This window comes from Beta vulgaris, chromosome 4 (assembly GCF_026745355.1).
Source record: "Beta vulgaris subsp. vulgaris cultivar EL10 chromosome 4, EL10.2, whole genome shotgun sequence".
Taxonomy (NCBI): domain Eukaryota; kingdom Viridiplantae; phylum Streptophyta; class Magnoliopsida; order Caryophyllales; family Amaranthaceae; genus Beta; species Beta vulgaris.
This window is the reverse complement of record NC_079205.1, coordinates 2,814,357-2,831,330: the sequence shown is the minus strand read 5'-3', so window position 1 is coordinate 2,831,330 and position 16,974 is coordinate 2,814,357. Positions and strand designations below refer to the sequence as shown.

The 16,974-nt window shown below is 36.8% G+C and overlaps 2 protein-coding genes and 1 non-coding gene across 3 annotated transcripts; 1 reads left to right on the top strand and 2 right to left on the bottom strand.

Moving 5' to 3' along the window:
- The first annotated feature begins 469 nt into the window (after positions 1-469).
- Positions 470-11,150, top strand: LOC125496827 (uncharacterized). Its single transcript, XM_048642548.2, has 2 exons — positions 470-1,388; positions 10,265-11,150. Exon 2 carries the CDS (start codon positions 10,279-10,281, stop codon positions 10,900-10,902), a length of 624 nt encoding a protein of 207 aa, XP_048498505.1. The 5' UTR covers positions 470-1,388; positions 10,265-10,278; the 3' UTR covers positions 10,903-11,150.
- Positions 6,378-9,950, bottom strand: LOC130590955 (uncharacterized). The gene is made up of 4 exons (XM_057393748.1): positions 9,936-9,950; positions 7,091-7,291; positions 6,728-6,982; positions 6,378-6,441 (listed from the first exon to the last, which is right to left on the bottom strand). Exons 1-4 carry the CDS (start codon positions 9,948-9,950, stop codon positions 6,424-6,426), a joined length of 489 nt encoding a protein of 162 aa, XP_057249731.1. The 3' UTR covers positions 6,378-6,423.
- A 490-nt stretch (positions 11,151-11,640) lies between the features above and the next one.
- On the bottom strand, positions 11,641-12,163 carry LOC104896321 (hypothetical protein). Its single transcript, XR_008968905.1, has one exon. It is a non-coding gene; the product is annotated as a hypothetical protein (transcript).
- Between the last annotated feature and the right edge of the window lie 4,811 nt (positions 12,164-16,974).

The window sequence follows — 16,974 nt, the reverse complement described above, 5'->3', positions numbered from 1 at the left end:
AACATTAGACTTTTCACACTTATGACCTGTTCTCTTCGACATAAAACAGTTGAACTGAACTGAACTGAACTGAACAGTGATATGTGAGAGTAAAAGTATTGCCAAGAGCTGATCTGAACTGAACTGAACTGAAAATAAGCTGGGGAGAACAGACCCTTATTGAGGCACAACTTTGATTGATAATATCTCTAATTATATATAAGTAAATATTATAAAAAATATAAATTTAGAAAGTGTATACCGTGATGAATCAACTAAGATCTCACGGGACTTTATTTTAACTTATGTATAAATAACAATTAATGGTCAAAGTGTATTGAATAAATATTATCCAAAGTCAATATGTTACATCTAAAAATAACAGTGGGTGTAATAAAATTTCACTTAAAATTTTTTACAAATATTAGATTATTAAATTATACATATTGAGACGTATTCAACAAAATCTCTACGTTAATATGTTTTTCTTTATATATTTGTGTAAAAATGGCAAAAGTTCACTTTAATTAGAACATAGTTTGTGAAGTACCAGGGATGGTAGTGGGGCAGGTGAAATAAGAGACCCGTCCCATCCTCGTCCAAGTGGGGCGGGGATGAGTCTAGGTTTGGTGCGAATGGGGCTGGAATGGAGATTAAAATTGTACTTGTAATGGGTAGTGGAGTGGGTGTGGATTTTATGCTATACTCGCCCTATCTCTGCCCGCCCCACTCCACCCCTGCTCACCCCACATATTTATTATCAAAATTCTATTTATATATTTATATTATTAATAATTTTATCTTGCAAAATATAAATTTGTGAGTATAACGTGGGTACGAGTCAGGTGGTGGGAAGGGGATGAGTTTAAATACGTACCTGGTGGAGCAGGGATGTGTCTTGCAATGGGTGGTGGGGCGAGGATGAAGATGAGAATTTTATGCGGGTGCAGGTGCGGGTGTGGAGGTACCATCCTCCGCCCCCACACCACCCAATTGCCATACCAGCTCTCAACTTGAAAGATTCACTGTACATCAGCCAATGATTACTACCAAGATCACCCTCCTCTCTCCCAGTCTAAACAAAAAAAATAGCATATTATTGAGTGGGAAGCTTTATCATGTTTGAGTTTTGGCCTTTGGGAGATCTGGTTTTTTGTGCTCCAAGATCTCTGATTTTCTTCGAAGGATTCTTTGGTGATTTTTTCGTGACAGCTCACTAAATGCTGCAGAGTGAGAGAAAATCAGTGAGTTAATATAAGACTATAAGAGTGAAAATACAGAGAGTTCTTAGTTTCGGTCATTTTGGAGTCTGATTTTGCTCAAAATTTTGTGAGCTTCGTTTGTTGGCTGTGATTGTCATTTTGTTGCTTCAATTAGTAACTTGCAGTTCCAGATCCCAAGTCTATATGGTAATGTTTCTTTTTCTTTTTCCTCTTGTTAAATATTGTTCAGCTTAATATTCGAACTTTTCTTTTTCTTTTTGGCGTATCAAGAATCAAGTAAGAAAAGATTAGATCCTACAAGAGTATAAGATCTTATAAAGTAACTTGTTATCCAGTTATCCTGACATTGGAAGCTAAGTTACAAATTTTATATACACTCAGCTGTGTTGTGAGCTTCATGTGTAGATAAATATCTGATCCATCGACCCGATCCACGATCGATCCGATTCGGTAATCAGATATCCTATCGGTTTGTTTTGGTGTTCTTAATTCGGATCAGATTTTCAAAAATATTCGAAACATTAAAATATTGTCCGATACCCATCCGAAAATATTCGATATATGGTGATCCGGCCCAATCTGATACTTTTTCATTTTCCGGACTTTTCTTTGAAAAATCCGATTTTTTAGATATCGGATATCCAATCTGAAATTCGGATGTCCGATATTTACGAAGTAAATTCGGTTCACATTTTCTCCTATCTGATTCGGATCGAATTATCCGAAATAAACACCCCTACCTTGTGCATGGTACGCCTAATATTTTTTTTTGCTCATTGCTTACTTGAAATCATCCAAATGAGCAAAATATATTAAAAAGAAGAGTATTAAATGAGCAAAAATTAGTCTTGGATGTACCATGCACATGGTACATCCGAATATATAATCAACTGAAGCTAAGTTTTAGTTAGATTGTGTAAGATCTCCTAAATTTGGATAGTTTTCGTTTGTATATAATGTATGAACAAGAGTCCTAATCACAAACATATTAAGAATACAAAATATTAGAGGTGGATAAGGGTCGAGCTATGCTTGAATTTTCTCAAAACAGAGTGGCACATTTTGGGCCTAAGCATCGGCTGGGGCACCCTCATGCCACACTATAACGCGTCAAAACCACTATTTCAAACTAGGCAATAAACAAACTTTTCGTACCAAGATTACAAAACGTCTTTAGCATATTTTATGGCAAGACAAGACCACATGGGTAACTCGTTACTTAAATGGGTCACTTATGGTAGTAGAGATTCCTTTAAGGTACAAGGTGACTCATTATCTAAAATGATTGTTTTAATTTACAAATGACCTCTTTAGAAATGGAATACCTAAGTCACGCTTCATCTGAGTCGAGGTGTCAGTGTTCATGTACCAACATCATCGGAATTTTGCAACATCTAATAGTGGAAAAAGCGTTTCCGATTTTCATCAGGTTGATTGGTGTGTTCATTGGTGGCCCATATGATAATTGTTGCCCGTTTGTAGTAGTTAATAAATGGTGGAAATGAGAATGAATTTTAAGTATAACGTTACAAGGAAACACCCTTAAAATCTCTATTGGGAGGCGATTTCAACCTTCAAGTTTGTGTTTTTTTTGTTACCACGAGAAAGCAATCTCACCCGGCTCCTAAGCTTGTATTTTTCTCCAAAGGGAAGCACTTTTCATTACCACTTAACGAGCTGGTATTGGATGTGAATGAAAATTTAAGAAGAAAAATACACTTTAAGATAAGTTAGCATTACCATGGAAATGAACAATGATTTTCTTGACAAATTTACATACAAATTCGTTCCATTACCATCATTCATATTGACTACCAAGTTTGGTGTCATGCTGTTGGGTTGAAACGAAGGATAGCGAGAGGGGGAAATGGGGAATTGAGCAAGCTGATAATTAGGAAGCCGATTTTAGTAGGCTAGGACTTAGGAGATGAGACCTGAGGCAACAATACCTTTCCTCTTTTTTCTCCTCTTGATCAATTTAAGTTTCTTTATACTCCATCCGCTCCTTAATATATTACTTAGATCATTTTTCCAATGCACAATTTGTATTATTGTTAATATATTTAATTACATATTAGTAGAAATTATAAAAGTTTGATTTTTCAAATGTACATAATGAGACAAATTAAATAAGACCCACATGTGAGTTGTGACTATGTTTTATCTTATACTTCTTTTTTTAGTTGTAACATTTAAGTGTTTGGTGGTGAATGTACTAAAATAATCAAATTTGCAACTCAAAAAACAGAGGTAGTATATTGGAAATTTTATTTGATGATTTTCTTTACCTATGAATGTGAAATCTATTAAGAGACAGGGGTCTAATGTTTGTAATTTGATAGATCTATTGCTTTTAGAGTTTTTTGCGGGGGATATACCAGGATAATATATCATTTTGTGGGGATATATCTCAGTAAATTTTTTTTTGTGGTGATATACGAACCTAAATTCAAGTTTTGTTAAAAGGTATCAAAAATATTATTTATGGCGAGAAAGTCAAATTTCCGGTTTTTGAACTGCTTAATTACTCTTTTTTATAGTGCGTGATTCAATTGTTTCTACTACATTCATTTCCCTCCAACTTAATCATTGTCATTTTGTAGCTCACTCGGAAGCTCCTACCAAGTCAAATGACGAAAATTTGACTTTCTCGTCGAAAATAGTGTTTTTGGTACCTTTTAACAAAACTTAAATTTAGGTTGGTATATCTATAGCCGGCAAAATTGACCCGTACCTGTTGACCCGACTAAAAAAACCCGACCGAAACCCGTTTTTCACTCGAAAATAACGACCAGGATATGACCCGACCCGAATTAAAATGGACATGAACCCGAATCTACCCGACCTGAAATCGGTCCAATAATGATGACCACAACCCGACCCCGACCCGAAAAGTTGTCATATTAGTTACTTTTTAAACAAATTTAAGGAAAATATTGTCATGAAATATTATATATAATTTAGCCGATGTCCATTAATTATTTAATTTACTGTCATTAATCTTATATGTGTTTTGTTTATTTGGGAGATTGAAAAATCGATCTAACCTGACCCAAAATATCATGGACCCGATATTAACTCGTACCCGAACGAACCGTACCTGAGCCTAACTCGAACAAAAAGTTGACCTGATTATGATCGGACCCGAACGTAACCCGAACAAAAAGCTGACCCGATCATGACTCGACCCGTACTCGACCCATTTGCCACATCTAGGTATATCCCACAATAAAAATTTAATGAGGCATATTCCCACAAAATGCCCTATTTTCCCGATATATTCGCAAAATACTCTTGCTTTTATGCTTGCAATTTGATCCATTTTCTTCATTCAATTTATGTTCTTAATTGTTCTTGATGTTCTGTATTCTATGATATATTGGGGAAGACCTTTTGAATATCCTTGTGTTCAATCCAAATCGATCAATTACTTTGCCATGGCGTTCTTGACTCCTCTTGAAGCCCACAAAGATGACAACAATCTTGAACCTTGATATTCCGTTTTATCAAATTCATATTCGCAGCAAGAGCATCACTTAGGGGCCTCCATATAAATTAAGGTTTTCCATTTTGGAAAAACATCCATAGCCTAGAGTTTACTCCAGAATTCACAAGAACCTATCTGTGTCACTGTGTGCTGTGTGCTGTGTGCTGTGTGCTGTGTGCTGTGTGCTGTCTGCTGTCTGCTGTTTGCTGTGTGCTGTGTGCTGTCTGCTAGGGGTGTTCGCGGTTTGGGTTGGTGTGGTTTGGGATGTAACCCAACCCAAACCGCAAATATACGGTTTGACATTTTCCCAACCCAAATCGCACCGCACTTTTACCCAAACCAACCCAAATCGAACCGTGCAAAACGGTTTGGTGCGGTTTGGTTTGCGGTTTAATCATTTTTTCCTCCACACCATTAATTTTTTAAATCTAAGAGAAACAAAATTGTTAATAAATATAAAGAGTCCAATTAAATAGGAAGTTGACTTCATAATTAAACATAAATAATAATTTATCAAAAGTGTCCAAGTTATTTACCTCAAACTTCTTTTTTTAGTTGTATGCCACCTTATCAAGTGTATTTAAAAAAAATCAAAATAGATAATTTTTTTAAAAAAATGGATCATATAAGATTGCGGTTTATGGTGCGGTTTCGGTTTACAAAAATTAAAACCCAACCCAAACCGCAAACTGCGGGTTTCTTGAAATCATAACCCAAACCGCAATTTTCAAACCGCAAACCAACCCAAACTGCGAAAAAACGGTTTGGATTACGGTTTGGTGCGGTTCAGACCGCACTCTGAACAGCCCTACTGTCTGCTGTGTACTTATATAGTTGTATGTTAGCATAAATTGATTAAATTGTGATTTATTGCTGTCTTAACGTTTTCTTTTGTTTACTATCCTTAGGGGCAAGTGCCTGAATTTCATGGACCTTATGGTTCTCAATTGCCTGAAAATTATCGCATAGAACTTGCAGATGGTAGACATATTACAGAATTAATAATAAGGCATCACAACATTGTCGACGCAATAGGCTTCGTGATAGCTGAGCCACAGGGGGGTTCCACCTTTGAGAAGCTTGGTGGCAATGGCGGAAAGGAATCCAAGGTTAATATACAACTCCATAAAATCAAGTACTCTACATAAATTTGAGAGTAGTTTGCCAATTTTGCCTGAAAAACTATTAACTTTTTCAACCTCTGTAAGCATGTATACAGATTGTATTCAAGGATGGTGAGTCCATAACACGAATTAGTGGGACGTATGGATATTGTAGATTTCGGAAGGAAGACGAGGTTTCCTCACTCAAGATACACACCAATTTATGTCCAGAAGGGTATGGACCATTTAGAAAACACAAATTATTAAAAGAGACGGCCTAATTTTAATATAAAAGTAGACCTAGTAACTAAATGGATTAAACTAGTGACCGAAATAAATTAACCTAGTCACTATTGGGCTTTAGTATTGGGCTTAGCTTTGCCTAATTTTAATTTAAAAGTAGGCGGTCTCTTACAAGACAAACTATTTGGAAAATCAATGGACGTTGAAGCTGCATATGAATTTTCATCACCAGACCTTAGTGATAGCCTTATTGTATATAGACAAATCCACGGACATAGATCATCAGGGAAGCACCATAGTTATTATATTCATCATACATACCGTTGCCTTTTTTGCTGAAAGTCGGAGGCATAAATTTTGTTGCAAATCATAAACTTCAATATCATAACTAAGATGGTGGGAAATCCTGAATTTGACATGGAAACAATTAAAAGAAGGTTTAGTCAAATATAGATGTACAATGTTGAAACATTAAAATAAAAAACAGAGGCAAACTTAAAAGCTGGGAAAAGGCCTCCATCTTTAGTACATGTTTGCCCCATCTTATTTCCAGTTCAGTCCAATACAGTTCAGTTCAGCTTTGGACAATACTTTTACTCTCATATATTACTATTTATTTCAGTTCAATTCAATTCAACTGTTTTATGTCGAAAAGAACATAAAGTAGAAAATAAATATCGTATATATCTTACCTTTTTCAAGAGAACTCCAATCGATTCGAGATTGTCGTCATGCCTTCCAAATACACCAACAATAGGGCCATCGTTTAGGAGGGGAGATGAAAAATCACGTACATCAACTTCGGTACCAAATCCATATGGTCCATATCCCACCGGACATAAATTAGTGTGTATCATCAATGCGGCAATACCTTCTTGCTTTCGGTCTCTGTCGTATCCATATGCTCCACTAATTCTTGTTATGAATTCAACATCCTCGAGTACAATCTATATATATGTGCATGGGAAGAGGGAAAATGTTAAAACATTCATTAATGCAAAATCAATCAAGTAAGTACTAATCTCCGATCGAAAACATGAATATTTAATGTTAACCTTGGATTCCTTTTGCCCATTGCCACCGAGCTTCACAATGGTGGAACCTGTGTGTAGGTTAGCTATCATAAATTCAATTGCATTCACAATGTATCCATGCATTACTCTTACTTCACTAATACGGTCATTAGCTCTAAGTTGCATGCAATAGTTTTGAAGACGCTTGGAACCATAGGGCCCGTAAGACTCGATCACGTGCCCCTGTGGAAGCAAACAATACAAGCAGCTCAATATAGTAGTCCACTATGGTGTTCGTATGGGAACCAAGGTTAGAACATGGTCAGCCATTGCTACATTTGCTTTTTTACAGTTTACGAAATGCAACTTCAAACACCAATATCTTGAGTTACATATAAGAAAAAATATAAAAATTATATATTAAAAATGTATATCGTGACTAATCTAACAAGAAATCTATTAAGTTTGGCTAACTCGAGTCTTTCTCATTCAATTATCACATCAATATGTACAATCTAAAGGATAAAGTCCTGATATAAATCAAACTAGGTGTATTATTGTATAAATTAATACTATACTCAACACTATTCGACAACGAGTGGGACTAGTCTCCTAACAATTTCACATAATTAATTGTTTTCTATCTTATAAATCACGATTCACAAATGAGGGTCAGAGCGAATTATGTATGTAGTACCAAAAATATAGTGTATCAATTTTAGTGAAATGAAGGGACGGTGTATATTATGGGAGAGGTAGTAGTTCAATGGAATACCATCACGAATTCTAAGGTATAGCCGAGGGTTCGAATCCTCATCCCAACAATATGTTGAACATAAACTTGTGGTGGCAAAACAATGGGCCTTTAGGCATGTTGTCTTCTTCGTTGTTTAACCTTGTACCTAGCTTTTGAGCTGGTGCGACATGCAGGCGAGTAGCCTAGTAGAGATTGGTATTCGGATCAATTATTTTTCCTAACAAAAAAAAAAGGACGATGTATATGGTGTACAAAGACCTACCTAACGGGTCATCTAACGGGTTAAGTTTCGGTAAATGTGGGTCTAGTCAAATACGAGCAAGTGTATTTTCATGTTAGGTTATACAAGTCTGATTATACAGGTAGCCCATCGGATTAGGGTCAAATTATGGGTTAGTGTATACATTCTTATCAACTTTTTATTTTTCTTTTAACCCAACAAATTTGGTAAAATTTAGATCAATAATGATGGTATAGACTTTGTTCTATCATAATAAATTAATATATTGAAGTTAACGTGAAAGTCAGCATAAAATATATATAATATGTTTGATTATATATTACTCCCTCCGTCCCATAATATAGTGCCTATTTCATTTTTGGTGGTCAAACTTTAAAATCTTTGACCGAATATTCTCATTTGTATATATAAAAAACATATTCATGTAGGATCTTGTTAGATTCATCTCAATGTGTAGTTTCATAATATCAACTTTTTATATTTTTTATTAATAAGGAATTGAAGATATTAAAGGTCAAAGTTACGTTTTGGAGACCGTGAAAAAAGAAACAAGCACTATATTATGGGACGGAGGGAGTAGGTATATTATTTAAAATATCATATTTTACATTTAATTGAAAATCTCTATAATTTAATTAGAATTTCGGATCAAGCGGGTTGGAAAATTCAATCCTGTCCTTGACGCGAAACTTCGGGTTCGTCAAGTTCGATTATATTGGGTCTTGGATGAGGAACTCTTGTTCAAAACCCAATAAAATCGAGAAGAGTTTTCAATTGTGGGCAATTTTGGACAAGTCAAGCTATACATATTTAATTAGTAGAAATTTTTGAAATAAGAACGTCTTATCGTGAGCTTGTCTCACTTTCTTTCTTTAAAAGGTTACTTTTGTTAATGCTACTTTTTAAGTGACTTATTTAACACTAGCAATATATGCACGCGATGCATGCGACAGTATATTAATATTAATAGTAATATGTTGTATAATTAACTTTTTTAAGTGCTTTAAATTATAATATTTTTATAAAATGATATTTGAGTCTTTTCACGAGCTTTTCGAATCGGACTTGGCATAGTTCGGATCAGCTCGGCTTGTTAAGGTCACAAGCCGAGTTACCACGAGCCGAGCTCGAACTACTCTCGAATAGGCCGAACTCATTATTACCCCTACATTATAAGTTCTATGGACTATCAATCTAGAAATAATAGCAAACAATACTAGAACAAAAAATAAAGCAAGAAAGAACACAAAAGAACTTTTAAGTGGAAACCCAAGAACTGGGAGAAAAGCCGCGAATATGCACTAGGAATCGATAAATATTCAAGAAAGATTACAAAAACGCTCAAAGAACTCTCTCTATAGCTTTTTCTCTCTCTAATATGTGAATAATGATGAATAATAATCATTAATGACGTATTATGGCATCTATTTATACTCCTCCTTGGAAAAAACGCGTTTTACAATCAAAACCACACAAAACTACGCCACGCCCGATTGGGTCGGGCGACCCTGATCGGGCACTTAAAGCCTTCGTCAAACTGCTCTTGGGCCCGAGTGGGCGAAGGCACCCTCGAGTCGTAATACGGTGTCTCGCCCGATCGGGCGAAGTGGCCGATGACATCGGGCAATGTTCAAAATAGTTTGTTGTTGATTTCGTTGCGGGCCCGATCGGGCGAAACCTCAACCTTCGTAAAACAGTCATAACTTTCTCGTTTCTTAGAGGAATTGGGCATATGACCTATCGTTGGAAAGCTCTTGGAGCAAGATATCACCTCCAATTTGAATCACATCAAAATGATTTATAGGTTGAGAGACATGTACATTCAAAATCAACCTTATATCCTAAATGACGTTTTCCCTCTATGCAACCTCATCTCCACACCCATATACCTCCATGAGCACCATATTACGCCATATACCCAACATACATGTAGCCTTAAATTACCAAAATATAGTTGTTGACTTGTTGGCATTCTAACAGTAAGACTCCTATGTCCTATTCAAGCTTTGTGAAGAATACTGAAGATGTTTATCTCAAAACAATCTTGGCATTTAAGTTTGACAAGTATTTGACCCCACTTAATAAAGCTGCACTAGTTTACTGGTTAAATGTGGTACGATCAAGCAGCTACCACAGCATTCAAAACAACAAAAACTTCCAGCTAGTACCACAGTACCACTACTATTTACTGTGTTTCAATTTTTTTATCACATTCAAGAAACCGGAGCAATAATGGCGGAAGAACTAAAGGATGCAGCAGATAGAGGAGATGTAGAGTTCTTAAGAAACTGTGTTGCTTCAAACAAACCCATTGAATACTACTTAACTTTATTCCCCATGATTCAACCTGGTGATCGTCTTTTTGGCAACATTTTTCACTTTGAAAACAGAGAAGATTTCATAAAAGGAGCTATACGTACTTTACCACTTGAGGTCTCACAACAACTTCTTCTTCAACAACGTGATGAAGACATGTTTAATCCTCTTCATAAAGCAGCAGCTGTTTGTAACTTGGAGAAGATTAAGATGTTCTTAGCACTCTTCGGAGTACATTTATCGTCATCGTTGTCGTTATCGTTATCGTCATTATCGTCATCGTCGTCATCTCATATTAAAAAACCTTGGTTACAGAAGACAGATGAGGGACACACACCATGCCATGTAGCGCTTATAAATGGTAAAGAAAAGTGTGGATTGGAAATATTGGAAATATTGGAAATGGATATGGAGTTGCTTTGCAACATTGATCAAGATGATGACCGTGATAGTATGCTTTGTATAGCTGTAAAAGGAGGGCTTAGTAATTTTGCTTTGAAGATGTTGAGGTCCACCTTTTCTTTCAGTTGTAGCGGTTAAAATGGCTTCAATGCTTTACATTATGTGCCAAGATGCTCAGGTATGGTCGTATGGATATGTTTGGTAAAATTAGTTGTTGTTGTTGACGGTTTTATTCAAAATGTCAATTTTATAAGATTGCAAATCTTTGAATCCAGCTTATGACTCGTCTAATTTGTATCTTTTTTCTTTATATCCAGATCTAGTCCAGATCCTACTCGTGAATATTTTTTTTATTGTGGAATATAACAACATAATGTATTAATGTTCTTGTGTTGTGAAATATAAATGAACAAAGTGATTGATAATTTATCTTACAATAGTAATTCTTGTGGGAGTTGTTTTAAAGCATTTGTGGCATTTATCCATAATGAGGGTTACAGTTCCCCTATCCATTCCTCCTTCTTCCCGACACAAGCTTATCCTCTTCATCACTACATCATCATCATAATAATCAGCACTAAACACCTTAATTCTCCTTAGTTTGATTTTTATTACCCTTAATGCATTACCCTTAATCCAAGCATGCCCTTACGGGTACAAAATCTAAATATAAGTAACATTTTCAATTTGGACATCAATTATACTCAAATACAGCACAACATTCCTTATGAAAACTTAAACTTGATGGATGAGCATCTTACATCAATTTCACCAGCTACACATATTACTAATTGCAGTATAATCCATGTAACTAGCACTAAATCAAAACTATCATCATTGAAATGAAAAATCGAACCTCGAAGAAGAATCAAATCATTAATCTTCCAATTGTTGAAGCTCAGCTTTAAGTTGCTCAATCTTGAGTCCCATAGACCTCTGCAAAGCATCTCTGTCCTCAACCTTCAACTTCTCCAACAACACATGTCCAACACTTCCTTAACAGCAACTCTAGCACACTCAGCTTCTCATTGAAGTAAACAGTCTCTTTTGACTCCATAGCTGTCTCAATCTCCTCCTTGCTTCAGCAAACTTGAGATTAATCTCATCAACTATCTTGTTCTTGTCAAGTTCTTCAATTGAATCCCACATATTTCGGATGCGAGATTGAGCTTGCTGGGTCGTTGAAATGGATAAATTTGAAGTGGGTTTGGAAGAAATTGGTAGGTTTGAGAGTTGCCATTTGTGAGGGAAAGTGTGGGTGGAAATTGGTGCGAGTGATTTGAAGAGAAAGGAAGATGTGGGTTTTGTAGAGTATAGAAAAGGGTATCTGCGAAGTAAGGATAAGAGTGAAAGTGATGATCTTTGATGCATTGTTTTAGTTTCTGACTCCAAAATCTGCGGAGGAGAGGATGGGAGAGGAGAGGAAGGGTTTACGAAGGTATCTACTTTCTACAGGTTTCCCTTGAGGTTTTTCAATATTACGTGATGCCCCCCCAATATTGGAATTTTTTTTTATATCAACGCAACCCAATTAAATTACCAAATTGAAAATATCCTTAATATTTGAAATCCCTAAGAGCTTGATTGTGGTATTTTCCCTCCTTTACGGTACACCAAGAGTCCGAGTATTTGACTCTGAAAACTTTGCTCACAAGAAGAGATTGGTTGCTTTGCATTCGTCATGCTTGCTTAAAAAGAATGGCAGTGTTGACTGCCGGTAGATTTCCAAGCCTAAGCCTCCTTATGCTTGTGTTTTAATGAAGCCTACTTTTTTTCCAGTATATGGGCTTTTTTCCATACTTGAACTCCACCAAAACTTCAAAATTACAGAGGTGGCTTGGCGTAAGATTATTAGGAAGCATATAAGTGGCCATAACATGTGAGGCATAACAATAAGAATGTTATTTATGAGTAAAAGCTTACCTGCTTGGCTGAGGGTTGTGAATTACAAGAGGAAATTGATTTCCCTATATTCTCTGGTAATCCCTGGAATGTATTTGAGGTGTGGCCCGAAACATCCATCGAGCAACCCAAGTATTTTCCCAATTTGTCCTTGTTAGCGACTTTGAAACCCTTATTCGGTAATCTTACAAATTTCTTTGGTGTGTTCTTACTGAAAACCGTGTATGATTTCTGCATGTTGATCATTTCTCCTGATAGTTTGCAGAACTTTTCAAGGGTGTTTTTTAGGTTTCTAACATTGTCCATCGTTCCTTTTATAAAAAAAGCGCATCATTAGCAAAAAAAAGGTGGGAAATTTCCGGTGCTTTGCGGTTTAATTTCAGCCCTTTGATGAGTCGTTGACTTTGTTGCTGGACCAGTTTCCTAGATAGTACTTCCATACAAAGAATAAATAGGTATGGGGACAGTGGGTCTCCTTGTCTCAATCCTGCCTTAGGTTTTATAACCCTACAGCTTCACCATTAACCATGAATGAATAAGTAATTGAGGTAATACATTCCATGATTAGATGGATCCAAAGGTCAGGTAGCTCAATCGCTTTAAGCACTTCCTTAACAAAGCTCCAGCTAACTCTATCATAGGCTTTGTTTAGATCGAGGTTTAGGATCATGGAGTAATTAGCACCTTTCTTATTCAATTTTACCAGGTTGAGCATTTCATGAGCTATGACACAATTGTCATTTATGGACCTCCCAGGCATAAAAGCATTTTGGTTTTCCCCTATTAGTTCTTGCATTAATGGTTGTAGTCTTCTAACCAAGTATTTGGCAATGAGTTTGTAAGTTGAGTTGCACATACAAGCTAATAGGACAAAATTGGTTCACTCGTTCTGATCTATTCACCTTTGGAATAAGGGCTATGAAAGTGTGATTTGTTTCTTTTAGCATCAATCGCCCCTCCAAGAAATTCTTTGCAGCCTGCCCTATATCACCTCCAACTGTTTCCCAATTTTTTTGGAGGAAGACTGAAGGTATAATTAGGGCCTGGTGACTTAATGTGCTTCATACTGAACATAGCTTCTTTTATTTCAGTGAGTGTAAATGGTTCCATTAGGCTTTCATTTTGCGCTAACATGATTTGTTTCATAGGCCCAACCCAATCCTTGAAAGCCTCTGGTGTACACTTTGAGTCCAGTTTAGCAGAAAAAAGGTCCGTGAAGTAATCCACAAATTCTTTCTTAATGTCCCCGGATTTTGAAATCCATATTCCTTCTTGGTTCTGCACACAGCACAGATTTCATTCCTCCATTGTCTTGATCTGGTACATTTGTAGAAAAAACTTGTAGGTTGATCCCCAAGTTCATCCCATTTAGATCTAGCTCTTTGTTTCCAGTACTCTAACTTAGTATCTGTGGAGGCTCTTAGTTTTTTCTTTGTTTTGTCATTCTGATTGGTTTTCTCCGGGGAATCTAGACAATCTTGAGCATCACTAAGTTCATGGATAATATGATCCCATTGAATATTATTTGAAGATTTGAACTTAAGACACCAATCTTTACAGCTTTGTTTTGCTAGAGTAAGTTTTTTTGCACTTTGAACAGGGATGAGCCTGTAAGAGAGCTCTTCCAAGCAGTTTGGATCAGGTGTTCAATTTCCACAAAGTCAAGGCACAAGCTTCTATCCCATATGGTCTTTTTTCTTTTCCTTTGTTGGCCTACAGTCCATAATTATTGGCCCATGATCCTATATAAAATGGGAAAATTGGTCACATGTGCATCTGGAAAGAAGAGTTTCCAGGCATCATAACAGTAGGCTCTGTCCAGTTGTTCGAAAATTCCCTGGCTTCGTAGTCTGTTATTTTTCTAGGTAAATTGGACCCCTTGAGTAGATAATTCTATGAGTGAGCAGTCCGTTTTCCAGTTGCTAAAATTGGAACTACCGTTAATCACATTGTTCCCTCCTAGTTTTTGGTGGCTAAATTTGACCTGGTTGAAATCTCCCAAAACCAAGTGTTTCCCTGGGAGGGACCAGAGGAAGGCTCTAATGGTGTTCCAAACATCCAATCTAAAAGTTTTCGTACCGCCAGCCCATAAGAGGGACACCATAGACACTAAGCCATGCTTTTTTCCATAATGATGAAAAGGAGTTATCCACGTCTCTGACATCTTCAAACCACTTATCAAGCCATTTGCTAGCAATCATTACTTGTTTATCCTCCAGTGTTTCAAAGGAGATTAGATGTGCAAGACCTCCTAAAGGCTTTATGGTTAGATTAATAACCCCTTCCGCGAGAATTCTATTCATGATCTGACTGGAGGATAGTGAAGATGCCGAGGTTGCAAATACACTTCTGAGGAACATTTCATCATGTTCTACACATTTAACCCCTTTTATTCTTCCCACATAGTCTCCATCATCTGTTTCTCCCACTACAATGGAGTCCCTAATTTGCTCAACTTTCTCCCCGAGAATTCTGGAACTCATCCTTCTTTTTCTTAGTTGGTTCATAGACTAAGACCTCTGCAACTGGATCATGCTCCTGGAATGGTGTTTCAGTAAAAGGTTCAGGTTGTCGGCTCGGTTGGTCTAGGTTAGTGTTTTGGTTTTTTTGTGGTGGTAGGTTTAGGTGTGGTTGTGTAGGTAATTGGTTTCGGTTTTCACAGACTTCTTTGTACGAACGTGTCTTATTGCAACATACTTTCTCAATTTTTTAAGCCACATCTATACTAATATATTAAAAGATGTTGTTTAATAAGAAAGCGTGTCATGTAGTGCTATCATTTTTTTTTTTTTGATAATTTGTCTTTTATTAGGCCAAATCAAGCAGAGCCAAAGAGGCTATTACAATCAAAATCCACTAGATAAGCAGATACATTGGCATTTAGTGATAAACTTACATATTGAGCGAATGAGAGTCTAACCCAACATATATATTATACCCAAGCAAGGAATTCTGATTGCCTATTGAGGCCTTGCTTCGCAAGTGCATCCGCAACATGATTTGAGTCTCGAGTTTTGTGAATGATTGAGATTGAAGGCTCCTTGCAAAGTATGTTCCTTATGAAATTCAGATGAAAAAACAAATTCCACGTACCTCCTTCCTTTGAATTAAACCATTTGACCGCATTGAGAGAGTCGGATTCTATGGTGATGTTTTTCATCTCTAAACGGTGGGAGCTGGCAGCCGTGATTTGAAAGGCACGAAATATTGCTTTTATTTCAGCATTATTTATCTCCATTGAAGGTATGGGGGTTGAGAACATACATATAAAATCTCCATTGGACTTTCTCAAAACGCCGCCTATAGTGGAGCGATTTATGAGTGGATTAAAAGAGGCATCCACGTTCCATTTGAGGGAACCAATCTGTGGGGGATTCCATAGTGCCTTTGTGCTTTGAGCGCTTGCCTTTACCTTTATCGTCTCACACCATTGGAGGCTTTGCGGGTTTCCAATGATGTCTTCTATTGGGTATAGGAGGGATTCACCCCAGCCTTTGATCCACCAGCCGAGACGGATAATAATGAGATCACAAATTTGACCAAACGAGCACCGAGAATTAGAAAAGATTCTTTCATTCCTCTCTTTCCAAATGGACCATATGATAATATGAAGATTACCCACCAAATTTTTTTAAAGAGAGGTTGAGATGGGGGAGGGTGCCATGAGTTGAAAATTCCTTTAGGGAAGAGGGGGTTGCCCATTTAAAATCCCATATGTTCATCCACCATCCCCAAATTCTCCACGAGAAGTCACAATGTATTAAAAGATTATCCACGGTTTCTGATGATTTATTGCAAAGCGGACAAAGAGCTTGGCTGGGATCAATTACGTTGAGTTTAGCCAGTTTTGCTCGGGTATTTAACTTGCCAAGACATGCAAGCCATGCGAATATCTCAATGCGAGGAGGTACCAAGCCCTTCCAAATATTCATTCGAATATCCTGGTTGTTTGTGGCAGCATTTTTTGAGATCTCATGGGAGAATGACTCACCTGAAAAATGACCTGACTTGCAAAAGGACCAAATAAATTCATCATTGTTATCGAAGGACAAAAAACCTCCTCCAGTAAAGTTTGAAGCGAATCTCTTTCTAGGGCATCTCGAATTATTAAGTTTTGGCTCCAAGCGAATGACCATACCCATACCCAGCCATCCCATGCTCCCATTGATTCGATTGATGCATCTTTGATGGATGCAATCGAATAACCCTCGGAAAAATCATTTTAGAGGGCGATCACCAACCCATGTATCATGCCAAAATAGTGCCTTTCCTCCATTACCAACCTTGCATCTAATCCCTTGAATTGCC

Excerpts from the sequence above, each read along its gene's own strand:
- LOC130590955 (XM_057393748.1), bottom strand. Across the intron at positions 6,983-7,090 it reads ATGGGCAAAAGGAATCCAAG|ATTGTACTCGAGGATGTTGA; the intron begins GTTAACATTAAA and ends ACATATATATAG.
- LOC125496827 (XM_048642548.2), top strand. The coding sequence starts at position 10,279 with ATGGCGGAAGAACTAAAGGATGCAGCAGATAGAGGAGATGTAGAGTTC.